Below are 14643 nucleotides of genomic sequence, written 5' to 3'. Positions count from 1 at the left end.
TAAATAATTATGACTCATATACAATTACAACTGCAATATCCTATCTATTATCTTTTTTGCCTGTCATCAAAATTTTCACTTTCCTGAAGTGACTTCATTATCAATTAAATGATCAAATATAGTACAGATGTCAAACATGAGGTAGATTGCCTGATACCACTGTGTATCTTTTTAAACAGTAATTTGCAATTATATCATTTGATAATACACCTATTTTACCTTCTGTACTTATACCTGTCCTTCTTTCATCAGCAGCTTCAACTTCATGTTTAATCATCTGAACTGATCTTCTCAAACCAATGTAAGTAAATGAAATATCTTAAACACTGCATGTCAAGGGACTGAAAAATAGGGGTGCATGATATGGACATAAAATACAATAGGGCCACTTTAAAGAAAATTTTCGATTTTGAGAATAAAGTTGATATTATTTCAAGAATAAAGTTGATATTATTTTGAGATTAAAGTCAAAATATTATGGCCATAGCAACTTTCTTGTGTTAAAATGAGAGATGTTCATGATCTCCTGGCACATCAGCACCAATTTGTTTGAATAAAAGTAAGGGGCGTAGCACCAAATTCTGGGCCCTATGCACAAGCAGTGCCCATGGGCCCCCTCCACCTCAGTCCAGACTCTTTCTAGACTCCTCAAGGGCCCTCCCCCGACTTGGGACCCTGGTAACTCAGTCCCACTTTTCACCCCACTACGACGCCCCTGGTAAAAGGACAATGAAACAGCTTTGCAATAAACTGTATTTATTTAGAAGAACGTGCGCCACCAGTGTGCTTGGTGTCTGCGTCATCACCAGTATTTTAATTCGAGCCTTATGGACTTGTACGATAAACTAAAGCCGATCAGCATCGCTATAAATGGTTGCATTGACGGGTTTAGTCATAATGTCATGTGGGTGGAAGTGTACAATACAAACAACCACTCTTTGGCCATAATATTTCAACTTCATTCTCATAATAATTTCACCTTTATTCTCGAAATATTTTTGACTTTATTCTTATAATCATTTCAACTTTATTCTCAAACCTGAAACTTACATACGTATATATATATTTTTTTTTTTATTTTTTTTTTTTACAGTGGCCCTAGTTTGTAGGCAAACTTAAGTTTGTGCTTATGTTATTCAACCTACTGAAGACACTGTTTTGCTAAAGTACTGTTCTGGATAATGCTTGTGGCATTATTTTCTTCAACATTCAACGTTTTTCATTTCTGTTTTTGGTTTCATTTCAGAATTGAAGACCAGTGTGAGGCAGGAAATTATGGCTATTATATTATTATTTTTTATTATCAACTTATAATAAATAAAAATACTTGATAAAAATGTTGGTGTACATTAGTTTTTTTTCTGTTACTGGTTTAACTGTACTATATAGTACTATTTAAGACATTTTTTTAAGACATACATACATATATGTTAAACATGTGTACATTTTTGTTACTATTATTCTTATTCTTCACCTTTGTCTTCTTATTAATACATTATTTGCAATAGTTGTACTTATTAATAAAGAGCAAGAACATTTGAAGTAGTCCCAGTGACCATTAAAGGTTACATATGGCTGGGGAAAGCCTTTTTAAAAATCTACTGCAGGCCAGAACTGGGCCATTATTGGCCCGATAATGGTTGTTCTGGCTAGCAGGTGGTTAAGTGCTGGCATATTGCTGGCAGTCATGGCTGGGATCCGGGCAGCCGTATACGGGCCACGATCTAACCGTCATTCATTTTGACACTGGGCCAGATCTGGCTGCCGGATGTGGGCCGACACAAAAAGTTCCGGCATGCCGAATATGGCCCAGAACTGGGCCATACATTTTTTGCTAGCTGGGTTGAGTTACGAATGGTTTACCATATGAACATCTTGGGTTCTGAACGATCTTTTTCAACTTAATGTATGAACAAAATTCGGATTACGAACAGAAATCCGCGAAACACGTGACGTCACGAACATGTTCACTCCGACCATCTCTCTCTCTATATACTGGTGCTGGTCATAAAATTAGAATATCATGAAAAAGTTGATTTATTTCAGTAATTCCATTCAAAAAGTGAAACTTGTATATTATATTCATTCATTACACACAAACTGATATATTTCAAATGTTTATTTCTTTTAATGTTGATGATTATAACTGACTAACTGACAACTAATGAAAACCCCAAATTCAGTATCTCAGAAAATTAGAATATTACTTAAGACCAAAACAAAAAAAGGATTTTTAGAAATGTTGGCCAACTGAAAAGTATGAACATGAAAAGTATGAGCATGTACAGCACTCAATACTTAGTTGGGGCTCCTTTTGACTGGATTTTTGCAGCAATGCGGCGTGGCATGGAGTCCATCAGTCTGTGGCACTGCTCAGGTGTTATGAGAGCCCAGGTTGCTTTGATAGTGGCCTTCAGCTCTTCTGAATTGTTGGGTCTGGCGTATCGCATCTTTCTCTTCACAATACCACAATAGTTAAGGTCAGGCGAGTTTGCTGGCCAATTAAGAACAGGGATACCATGGTCCTTAAACCAGGTACTGGTAGCTTTGGCACTGTGTGCAGGTGCCAAGTCCTGTTGGAAAATGAAATCTGCATCTCCATAAAGTTGGTCGGCAGCAGGAAGCATGAAGTGCTCTAAAACTTCCTGGTAGACGGCTGTGTTGACCTTGGACCTCAGAAAACACAGTGGACCAACACCAGCAGATGACATGGCACTCCAAACCGTCACTGACCGTGGAAACTTTATACTGGACCTCAAGCAACGTGGATTCTGTGCCTCTCCTCTCTTCCTCCAGACTCTGGGACCTTGATTTCCAAAGGTAATGCAAAATGTACTTTCATCAGAGAACATAACTTTGGACCACTCAGCAGTCCTTTTTGTCTTTAGCCCAGGCGAGACACTTCTGACACTGTCTCTTGTTCAAGAGTGGCTTGACACAAGGAATGCGACAGCTGAAACCCATGTCTTGCATACGTCTGTGCGTGGTGGTTCTTGAAGCACTGACTCCAGCTGCAGTCCACTCTTTGTGAATCTGCCCCACATTTTTGAATGGGTTTTGTTTCACAATCCTCTCCAGGGTGCGGTTATCCCTATTGCTTGTACACTTTTTTCTACCACATCTTTTCCTTCCCTTCGCCTCTCTATTAATGTGCTTGGACACAGAGCTCTGTGAACAGCCAGCCTCTTTAGCAATGACCTTTTGTGTCTTGCCCTCCTTGTGCAAGGTGTCAATGGTCGTCTTTTGGACAACTGTCAAGTCAGCAGTCTTCCCCATGATTGTGTAGCCTACAGAACTAGACTGAGAGACCATTTAAAGGCCTTTGCAGGTGTTTTGAGTTAATTAGCTGATTAGAGTGTGGCACCAGGTGTCTTCAATATTGTACCTTGTCACAATATTCTAATTTTCTGAGATACTGAATTTGGGGTTTTCATTAGTTGTCAGTTATAATAATCAACATTAAAAGAAATAAACATTTGAAATATATCAGTCTGTGTGTAATAAATGAATATAATATACAAGTTTCACTTTTTGAATGGAATTACTGAAATAAATCAACTTTTTCATGATATTCTAATTTTATGACCAGCACCAGCATATACAGTGAGCGAACATTCGAGCGAACATTTTTTCTGTGTTTTCTTTATATTTTGTAAAATTCTATATTAAAATGGCCCCAAAGCGTAGTGTTGAGAAAATCTTTTACTATTTGTTGTTGTATAATTTCTCCTGCCAGTAGCTGTCACTGTGTATCAGGCAGATGGGACAGTGAGTGAGAGAAAAGAAGAAAGTCTGCTGAGTAAAGTATTCTTTCTTTCGTTCAATTACACCTACAAAATTTCTGTTAGATACATCAAAATTTAAGTCAAAGTTTCTGGTAGATACATTTTATATAAAAGAGAAGAAAATGTATTATGGTGTTTGGTACAGAACACTTACTGTACTGAAATGTGATTTTTTTTTTTATGTACAGTACTACTGTGTGTTGTTTATTACTGTTTATTACAGGAATGTCTATTCTATAATTTAAGATTTAAGGGAAAATATACTTGTATTTATAACAAAAAAGAGCATTAGAAAGGTTAGGTAAGAAGGTGGTTTGGGAGGTCTGGAAGGATTGATTCTATTTACATGATTTCTTATGGGAAAAACAGGTTTAACTAACGAAAATTTAGACTTAAGAACAACCCCTCGGCACCAATTAAATTCGTAAGTCAAGGGTCCACTGTATGTTTTAAAAGTAACAGTGTCTCTGTAGCTTACACAGTTTTTGGTTTTGTATTTTATTAAACACAAACATTATTTTAATTAAACTGAAATACACATCTGAAAATATTTCTCATTGTGGGGAAAAGGGTAAATTAAAAATTAACTACAGACTTTTTAAAATTTTTGTTATTCATTTAAAACAAACTTTAATTGAAGTACCACCAGGGGGCTTCAATTACCAGAACTTGTACCACTTGTGGAACGTATAAGATTTGAAATGGGAACTAAGATGGGTCACTAAACTCCTAAAAAAATTAGTCTTTACATTTTTTTATTTGTATTTGTTGGAAATTTTGAAGTGACACATTAATTTAATAAAATAATTTCAACAAATAATCAGAAACCTTGTTGTGTGTTATTCTTGAGTGCTGCATTGTACAATTGTGTGCCAACCACAGTTTTATTTAAATCTTAGCAACATAGGTGTGTCAGAGCCCATTCTTTTCCTTGATAAGGTTCTATTTTAGGCACACCACATGTGGTGTTTTTTTGCTGTTATCACACACCTTTACTGCTCAATGTCAAAGATCGCAAACAGCATGGGGGCGCAGATGATTGACTTGTTGGTTTTTCTTTATTAACAATCTTCTGTGCCATGATGTGTAGTAATTTACCCCAGGTGAAAGTGTTTCTATTTATCATAGTTTTGTCCTTACAGATTTACCAGCTCCTATATTGGAAACCTACTTTCCTCTTTAAACTGTTATGCCAAGCTTGGTCCTTTATCTCTTATTACTTTTATCTCTATCTAGGTGTTGCAGCCTTTTTCAGCTGTCAAGAGGAAGCTGCCCTGAATAAGCGAACTGCCCCAGAGGCTGTGATGGTTTTTTTTTCTGGAGCAAACCCCACATAGATGTTGTGTTATTGGGTCAAATAAGAAAATAAGGATTTTAATTGTTACCATAAAATCCAGCATCAGCCAAGGTATGGGGGGTTAGATATCTATGCTAGATACCCATGACACCCATATTAGTGCAATTGACTTTGTAATTGACTGTTATTCAAATTCTTGGATTATCCAAATTAACACATACAAATGACAAGGATCATGCATTCATTCATTTATTCATTCATTGATTTAGATTAGATAGATAGATAGATAGATAGATAGATAGATAGATAGATAGATAGATAGATAGATAGATAGATAGATAGATAGATAGATAGATAGATAGATAGATAGATAGATAGATAGATAGATAATAGATTTATTAATCCCATAGGGAAAGTCAGTTATTACAGCAGCTCAAGACACATTTAAGCAAAAAGTATTCAAGTATACAAGTATTAAAGTACATTAAAGTACAAAGTATTAAAGTATTAAAGTACAAGTAATGTTGTACACACTATGTAATTAAATAAATAGAATAAAAATGTAGTATGTAATATAAAAAACTTATCATCTGTTTTACCAGCTTAAATGTTTTCAGGGTCTAATTCATTGGGCTGCCTGGCCGGGGCATCGGACCCAGGCCCTTCTTGCTGTGAGGTAACAGTGCTACCCACTGTGGCACTATGCTGCCCTGTAACAAGGATTATTGAAATTCAATCTGAAAAAAATGTTACAGCTTTTTGAGACAAAAGTCCTGTATTACTGCAAAGAACCAAATTGCTTAACCAAGGTAGAACAAAACTGCAGCTAAAAAGCCACAAACAAAAATGAAACTACAAAATTAAGGAATAAACATGAAAATAATAACAATAAATGGAATAAACAGAATAAATGAAATAAAAATCTGCAGCCCAGATTGGAACAAATAGACATGGAGTAGCAGATATTACACTTCACACACTTGTCTAGAAAAGAAAAGACCACCATGAGGACATAAGCCTATGGTGTTCCCAGCATATGTGTTCACCCCACAGGGTCAAATTTATCAAGTCAGGTCAAATTTGTTTGTGTAGCGCTTTTTACAATAGACATATTAGACATAATAGACATATGTCTATTAAAAAGAGTATGACCACAGAGATGATAGGAAGGAAACAAAGGTAAAAGAAAGGGGAAAACAAGTAAGTTAATTACAAGAGGAAAACATTATCTGTATTCTAATCACAACAGATTTTGGAATCATTTTAAAACCAAGGGCTGTTATATAAGACAAACGAAAAAGAACACATTCACTACAGCTAAGACATATGGTAGATTAATTACATTCTGGGGTTGTGTGAAGGTTAGTGGTAGCAAAAGTCCAAATATCTTGAGGACCTTATGAAACAGTAATGAAATCTAAGACAAAAAACTTAAATACAACATACACTACATTAAGAGTTGAAAAGTTGCATTTCTAAACTGACATTTATAACTTATAATGAAATTAAAAAGTATTCAGCTGCCATAACTTTATTGGTAATAGAAATAATTATTTTACGTTCACTTGATTTCTATTTCATGTAAGACAGTACGAACCTGAGATGTTTTGTCTGGTCAATTTCATTTTATTTATTATTAAAGACCCATTACTACATTTCAGGCCTTCAACACACTCCAAAAAAAGGAGAGGCGTACCACAGATGAACAACCACAAATGACCTATGAGTTCATATACTACTGTGCCAGCACATAGACCGGAAAGCACAGGTCGCTAATGCAGCAGCAATAAAATGAAACCTATCCAACTTTCCCTCTTTAAACATAGCCAATTATTTTTGTGGAGTGCCCGGTCAGGCCAGTAGCACCGCTGAGACTCAGAAGCCTGCACCCTTGTCAATGGTGAGCTAGTCTATTAAACAAGTGTATGCAAAAATAAAACTAATATTACAAATACATTACTAAGTATGCTTATTTATTCATGACAGTTCATAAGACAAAAAGCTTTCTTTAAAATTTTCATCATAGGCTCTCACATTGTCAGATGCTAAAGCAATATGCAAATTGTTCCAGAAGAGAGGCTGGGTTCGAGGGTTCTTGGGCCAGGATAGAACTGACTTTTTGCAAAGCCTCTTTCTTAGCTCCAGGTACTTGAGTTTAGGGAAAACTGGATCCAGAAGAATCAGTACTGCAACATCAATTTTTTCATCCAGCAGCCTTTGCTGGACCAGAAAAAATGCCTGTTTTATCATCCCGTTTATAGAAGCACTACCACCTTGATTAGTTAGTACAAACAAAGTTTTTCTGCTGTTGTACACTGCATTGTGAAGATTCTCTATGCAGGACAGTCCTGGTACCCAATCTCGTTCTTCCAGACAAAGCCGAAATCGCCATCTTCCTCTGCCCTCCAGGTTTATCAACATTTCATTGTAGATCCAATCTCTGACTGCCTTGTTCCTTGTGTCAAACACTACAAATGCATCATATTGGTTGTTAACCATGTTAGTCCCATGAACTGGAGAGTAGCCTTTGTGTCCTGCCCACAAAACCTGGAAACAGTACCAAAGATCCCAGCCAAACAAATGCCTCAAAATAGGAATTGTAGTTGCTGCTATTGTGAGTAGAGCTGTACAGAGAAATGCAACACTGCCAAATATCTCTTGGCAGGATCGAGGGTCAATAGAAAGAACGTTTATCCCAGTCTGTGACTCCGGAAAACCACATCGAACATCTGTGGTGAGTTGTGGGATATTCACTGGAGTGGTCCGGAGAAAATCAGTAAACCACGAGGTGGCACAGCTACATGTGAAGGGGTTGGCATGTAATGTTAACTTGCAAGAGCTGTTTTTGCTATGCTTTGAATCACGAATGTTACAGGTGGTGTTGCCTTTTCGAAATGGTGGAGGGAGAACTTGCATCTCTAAGATCTTTAACTGATTGTGATTAAGCATTAGTTCTTCAAGGCTTGTTGCTTTGCTGAAGAATAACTCTGGAATAACATTTAGTCGATTATGACTTAAGTCCAAGCTTCTTAGATTGCTAGAAAAGAAGTTATTACCATCTGGCAGGTTGGATAGGTGGTTTCCACTAAGATTAAGGTGACACAGCTGCTTTAGAACTGAAATATTGCCCCATGGGAAATAATTCAACTGGTTGTAGTCCAACCTGAGCACATTGATACTTGGAGGAAGGTTAACTATTGCTTCTGGGGAACAAGATCTAAGCTGGTTGTTAGAAATGTCCAGGTACATAAGATTTATCAATCCTTGAAAAAATGTTATGTACTGATCTCCTCTGGTGTCCCACATGATGTCCAATCGATTTCCAGAGAAGAAGAGATACTTCAGAGATGTGCTATTAAGAGTGGTAGAGATCCTAATGCCAATGTTATTGTTAGCTAAACTAAGAACTTCAAGTGTATCAAGGTGTTTTGTAAATGTGAAGTTATGGCCCATTCCTCTCATAAGAAATTGGAATTCATTGTTGCTGAGATCAAGTACTTTGAGACTGCTTCTTAGCTCATAGAAAGCCTCACTATGATAAAGGTCAATCCGATTGTAGGCCATATTAAGGAATATCAGTTTGCGTAAATAATAGAATTGCTTACCATTTAAAGCTTGACTTATGTAGTTAAAGGACAGGTCCAAGCATGCAGCATTCTCCATTCCTTCAAATGTACTTACGTTCAGCCATGGTATATTGTTTTGAGACAGGTAAAAAAATACCTTTTCATAGCAAAAACACTTTTCAAAATTCCACATTGATGCTGTGTAAAAGCTTTTCTGAAAGTCTGTCAAAGTGCAGTTTACAGATCTCATCTGGAGCTCTGAACTGAGTGTTGGCATTTCTTCAATCTGAAGGTTGTCATCCCTCTGGAATCTATCCAGGGTCAGGGCCTGAGCAGAGCTGACAGCATAGCATGGGTTGAAGGTTAAAATGTTCTGGGAAAGCATCACCCTTTTTAAGGCTCTTATCTGGTTGAGTGCAGTGATGTTGCAGGAGCTGATAAAGTTCATGCGTAGATCAATATACTCAAGCTTGGGTAGTTCAATGAGAGACTCAATGCTGTGGTTGGAAACGTGATGGAAGAAGAGCCCACTTAAAAACAGCTTCCTCAAGGACTTCATTTTGCTCATGGAGGCTGACAGGATCAGCTCTGGAAAGGTTTTTAGAGGTTCGTAGTTATAGACAAGGCTAAGGGACACAACACTTTGCAGTTCCTCATAAAATGTGCCATTGCGGATTTGGTAGGCCAGGAAATTGTCGGAGAGATCAAGCGATCTAAGTCTTTTTAGTTGGGAAAAGAGATTTTTAGGAAGAGAGCGAAGTGAATTACCCCTGAGACACAGGTTAAGAAGAGAGTCTCTTTGATCAACAAATGCATTTTGGTGCAGTCCCAGTGATGCATTATTTGGGCAAGGAAAACAAGGCTGGGCTGCATGATCACACCTTTGGCAGTTCCATTCTAGATTAAGGTATCTAAGCCTAGTAAGGTTTGCAAAAGAATCTTCTGTAATTTCTGTGATCTTGTTCTCTTTCAGGTCAAGACTTCTCAGTGAGGGTGGCAGTTGAGTGGGAACAGAGGTAACATTGTTAAAACCAAGAGTAAGGTTCCACAGCATTGGTAAATCTTGAAACACTCTTTGGTCAATGAAATAGGATTCGTTACATGGATTGGCATAGTAGCAATTCTTTGCAAGAAATAGTTCTTTGAGGAAAGGTGTTTCCAGTGGTTGTTCAATGCGGAAAATGTTGTTGTATTCCAGTCCTAAGACCTCAAGGCGCTGGGGTAAAAGTGGAATAGTCTTGAGACTATTTCCAGCCAAATAAAGGGTGGTAAGGTTCTTAAGGTTAACAAAAGCATTATGCTCAATAGTCACTTTGCATGAAGGCAATTTTAGTGCCTTAAGGCGACCAGGTAAACAATTCCAACATAAACTAAGATGCTGCAGATTGGGAATACCCAAGAAATCATCACTTTTTATTTGACTTAAAAGGTTTTCATCAAGGTTGATTGAGGTGATGAAAAAAGATGAAAATTTGGGGATTCTAGTGAGTTCTCTGTGCTTGCACTCCAAATGTATGTCTCCATTGCTGATGGTGTTATTGTCACAAGGATAAAATGTGGGATTTAAAGTGTTCACCATACAGAGTAAATCCAGAATAAAAAGCAGGAGCAATCCCGGTTTAAACATGACCTACAGATGTAGAGAGGCAGATGTTAGTGAGTCTTAAAATTTTAAAGGAGTACATCCTTAATTTGTAATTACATTTTAGTGCATATTTTTTAACTAAAAAAATAAATAAATAAAAACCCAAGTGACAAGTGCTTTTTTTAAGTGATTTTTAAAATTTTTGTTTTAATTGTTTTGTCATCATTACAAAAAACTAAAACAAAATGGTTTATTATTAATTGAGTTAATTTTATTTTTTGAATTAAATTTTCATGTGTTACTGGCACTTTATCTTGATCAGGGTCATGGTAGCTCCGGCTTCTCCTTAATCACTGGGTGTAATGAAGTAACACACCTCCAATCCATTGCATGGCTGCCAGCCCCTCTCATAGCCAATACTGTCTATATGTAGACACCCAAACGACTGATAGCAACGTTGGGAATTTGAACTCTGGATCACAGCAGCAGTGGGCTGGCATAATTTATGATGAAAACCTAACTGTATTTATTCAAATGTATTTTATCTAAAATGTATTTTAAATATTATTTAACTTATATGCAAACTATTTAATTTTAAAATTCCCAACTATTGTGTAAACTCAATAGTTTAACTAGCAAACTTTCATTTGTGCTGTTTGTTGCCCCATAACACCACTCAACGTTTCTCTAAAAGCAAAAACCACAATAAGTGGAAAAATATAGTAAGTGCAAGTGTTTCCAGTGAGGTTATCTGGAGGATACAGTTAGGCAACAAACCATGCTCTTTGGCATATTTATACATACTCAGCAGGGTCAGTTGACTTCTTAATTAAAATGGCATGAGGAAAAGTTAGAGCAGAAATGCAAAAATGAATAAACACTGGTGTCCAGTGTAATAAAAGTCACCATGTAGTGTACACCAAGAGATAGGACAGGATTGAGGTTACATTAGCTTTGCTATGTTGTAATTTTGCTAGCATTTTCCCTTTAGCGAAAGAGTATACATTTCAAATTTTTTTTAACTAATTACCTAATTGATATAATGGGCTGTTTCTATTCAGATAGCAGTGGGCTTTTTTATGCATTTTCTCCCCTTTTTTTCTCCCTTTTTTAGTGTGTCCAATTGCCCGATTGCGTCATGCTTCCTCTCCATCAATGCCGATCCCTGCTCTGATTGAGGAGGACGAAGCTAACCCACACCCCCTCCTACACGTGGGCAGCAGCCGTATGCATTTTGTCACCTACACTTTCACGAGTGCAGTGCAGATCAGCACTGTGTACGGAAAGACACCCTGAGAGCACACTTTTCTCATCTCTGTGCAGGCGCCATTAATCAGCCAGCAGAGGTTGTAATTGCATTAGTTATGAGAGAGAGACCCTATCCAGCTTAATTCCACCCATATCTGAACAACAGGCCAATCATTGTTCATGTGGTTCCTCAGCCCAGCCGGCAGGCAGAGCTGAGATTCGATACGACGTATTCGAGATCCCAGCTCTGGTTCCAGCGTGTGTTTTTACCGCTGCGCCACCTAAGCGGCCAGGAGTGGGCTTTTCTGGTCAGAGCAGGGTTTAAAACAGTATGAAAATGAAGTGATGTTTATTTCATGGCCTTGCTAGTATAAGCATTTGCAGATAATTTATTTTATAACTAAAGATGATTTTATATTTCATACAACTTCATCAGGTCTGGAGACAAATAAAATTCCAGATCTAAAATTGGAGACTAATTCCAAATCTCTAAACGATACAAGCCACTGAGCCACATAACTTTTACTGTGTCAGTTACATAAATCATAGCTTATTAACTATTTTTCAAACATATAGAGACTTTGATAACAACAACAAGAAGTAAGTACACCACATAAATGTGAAATGCTACACTATACTGACAAAAGTATGTGGACACCTAATAATGAACTTAGTGGACATCCCATTCCAAACCCATGAGCACTTAAAAGGAGTTGCAGCCCCATAGAAGGTTTTATAGCCCCCCCCCCCTTCCTAATTAGAAGGAGTACTCATGCACATGCTTTTGGCCATATAGTATTAATGTTAGGAATGGCCTATTGAATAAAATCTAATTAATTAAACAGAGTTGTTGAAGAAACTTGTAATCATAAAGTATGATAATTTATTGTGATTCATACTTTTGTCAACAAAAATATTTATATTTCTAGTATCCATAAACATTCACAGCAGTCTAAAATGTCAATTATATTTTAAAATGAAATGGGAGTTCTGCAACATTGTACATCAGTGTTGTATATTTACAAGAGTTGGTTACAAAAAAAACCATAACTGTTAAACCTAAATCATATAACACTAGCATAGTTAAACTGTCTGCATAAACAGCATGATATAGTTTCTGTATGTTATATGTATGTTAGCTTTAGCTTTTCTACAGACTATTGCTAGTTAATTCTATAAAATCAAACATACTGACTTACCAAAAAGCCTTTGTATCGTCCTTTGTAATTCTGAGGCTTCAGATCTTTCATTTTTTATTATGAAAAAGTAATCAGACAAATTATAGTGTTAGCAGCTGTCGCTCATTAGCAGAAGTGAAACAGCCAAACCAAGAGCACCAGGAGCACACAGAATACAGCACTCACAGCACAGATGTCCAGGAAATGTGAGAAAAGGACAGCATCTGAATGTCAAACACTACCAATATTATTACTACTTCCTTCTAAACAGAATCTAATGCTTAGCTAAAGTTGCCATGCTTTTAAAGAAGGAAAGGCTGATTTTCTCAGTAACAAGGTTAAACTTGGCAAGATGGGTAGTTAAAAAAAAATTTAAGAATTTTTTAAGAATTTCTCGACACAAACAGAGTAACGTAGTGTATGCTGTTAGGTGCCGGGAGGATTGCCGGGAACTGTACATCGGGGAAACTAAACAGCAACTGGCGAAACGGATGGCACAACATAGAAGATCAACCTCTTCTGGCCAGGACTCTGCGGTTTACACCCACCTGCAAGCCAGTGGCCACTCATTTCATGATGAAGATGTGCAGATCCTTGACAAGGAGGAACGCTGGTTTGAACGTGGAGTCAAAGAGGCCATTTACGTGAAGAGGGAACGACCATCTCTGAACCGGGGAGGGGGCCTGAGAGTACATCTCTCACCATCATACAATGCCGTAATTGGAGCTTTACCCCAATCATGTGTGAAAGACACACATGACCATTGTAATTAATGGTCATTGTGAATTTCATATGGACCTGATCACCAGTTCCATTGTTATGCAATGGGTGGTGATCGGTCGTTATGCAAATCAACTGCAAATAAGGTTGGGGTATTCAACACCAGCTCAGACTGAAGAAGTCATTCGGATTGAGTGACGAAACGTATCTCTACAACAAACTTGTGTCCAGATGAACTGATTCAACTTTGTGGAGGGCAGCCTTAGTTTTCAAATATGCCATATATTTTGTAAATATAAACTAATTAAAAAAGATGCTAAATAAAAAAGATACACACTCAAAACGTTGGAATGGGGCAAAATAAGCAGGAAAAGTCTGTAGAATATTCAAATTATACTGTTTGAGGCATTCCACAATAAGAAGGTAAATTGATAACGTGAGGGTGTCATGATTGGGTGTAAAAAATGATACACCAGAAGCTCAGTCTGCAAGCAAAAATGGTCAGACTTTCTAATACACTTCATAATACAATTGTGTCTTAATTCAGAAAGATTCTACGGAGCCCCTAAGGTGACATCCTCTGAAAAAAAAATAACGCGTGGCCACGACTTAGTAACGCGTTCCCACGCCTTATTAACGCGTGGCCACGACTTACTTAACGCGTTCCCACGCCTTACTAACGCGTGGCCACGACTTAGTAACGCGTGGCCACGACTTACTTAACGCGTTCCCACGCCTTAGTAACGCGTGGCCACGACTTACTTAACGCGTTCCCACGCCTTAATAACGCGTGGCCACGACTTAGTAAGGAGTGGGAATGAGATCGTGGCCACGACTTAAAAAGGTTGAAACAGTTGAATATTGTTTACTCTGTTTACTTTCTTGACTATCGTGTCAATAAACAGAATGGATGATTAAAGCATTGTACTTGCTTACTTTATATTTATTACATCTACAACAGTAGCGAACATTAACGTGTGTATAAACATTACTATGACAACTCGCATACGTCTGTGTGTGCGTAACAGTTCCGTACTGAAACATAAAACCATCACACGTTCTATACATTCACACATGTTGTTAGCCGTAGATTGTTTGTTTTGGAGCCTTGATGTAATATGCAGTCTCCCTCCTGGGTGTAACAGATGATCACACCACATTCAACTGTTTCCCCTAACAACATGTGTTAATGTATGGAACGTGTGATGGTTTTATGTTTCAGTACGGAACTGTTACGCACACACAGACGTATGCGAGTTGTCAT

General features: G+C 37.4%; 1 protein-coding gene and 1 long non-coding RNA gene across 2 annotated transcripts; one reads left to right on the top strand and one right to left on the bottom strand.

Moving 5' to 3' along the window:
* Positions 1-92: 92 nt before the first annotated feature.
* On the top strand, positions 93-1337 carry LOC134317834 (uncharacterized). Its single transcript, XR_010013286.1, has 2 exons — positions 93-301; positions 1247-1337. It is a non-coding gene; the product is annotated as an uncharacterized LOC134317834 (long non-coding RNA).
* A 5722-nt stretch (positions 1338-7059) lies between these two features.
* On the bottom strand, positions 7060-10275 carry tlr9 (toll-like receptor 9). Its single transcript, XM_062998768.1, has one exon. The coding sequence runs from the start codon at positions 10273-10275 to the stop codon at positions 7060-7062; it is 3216 nt and encodes a 1071-aa protein (XP_062854838.1).
* Between the last annotated feature and the right edge of the window lie 4368 nt (positions 10276-14643).

This window comes from Trichomycterus rosablanca, chromosome 7 (assembly GCF_030014385.1).
Source record: "Trichomycterus rosablanca isolate fTriRos1 chromosome 7, fTriRos1.hap1, whole genome shotgun sequence".
Lineage (NCBI taxonomy): Eukaryota > Metazoa > Chordata > Actinopteri > Siluriformes > Trichomycteridae > Trichomycterus > Trichomycterus rosablanca.
The sequence above is the reverse complement of the archived record's forward strand: the minus strand, read 5'-3'. Positions and strand labels throughout refer to the sequence as shown.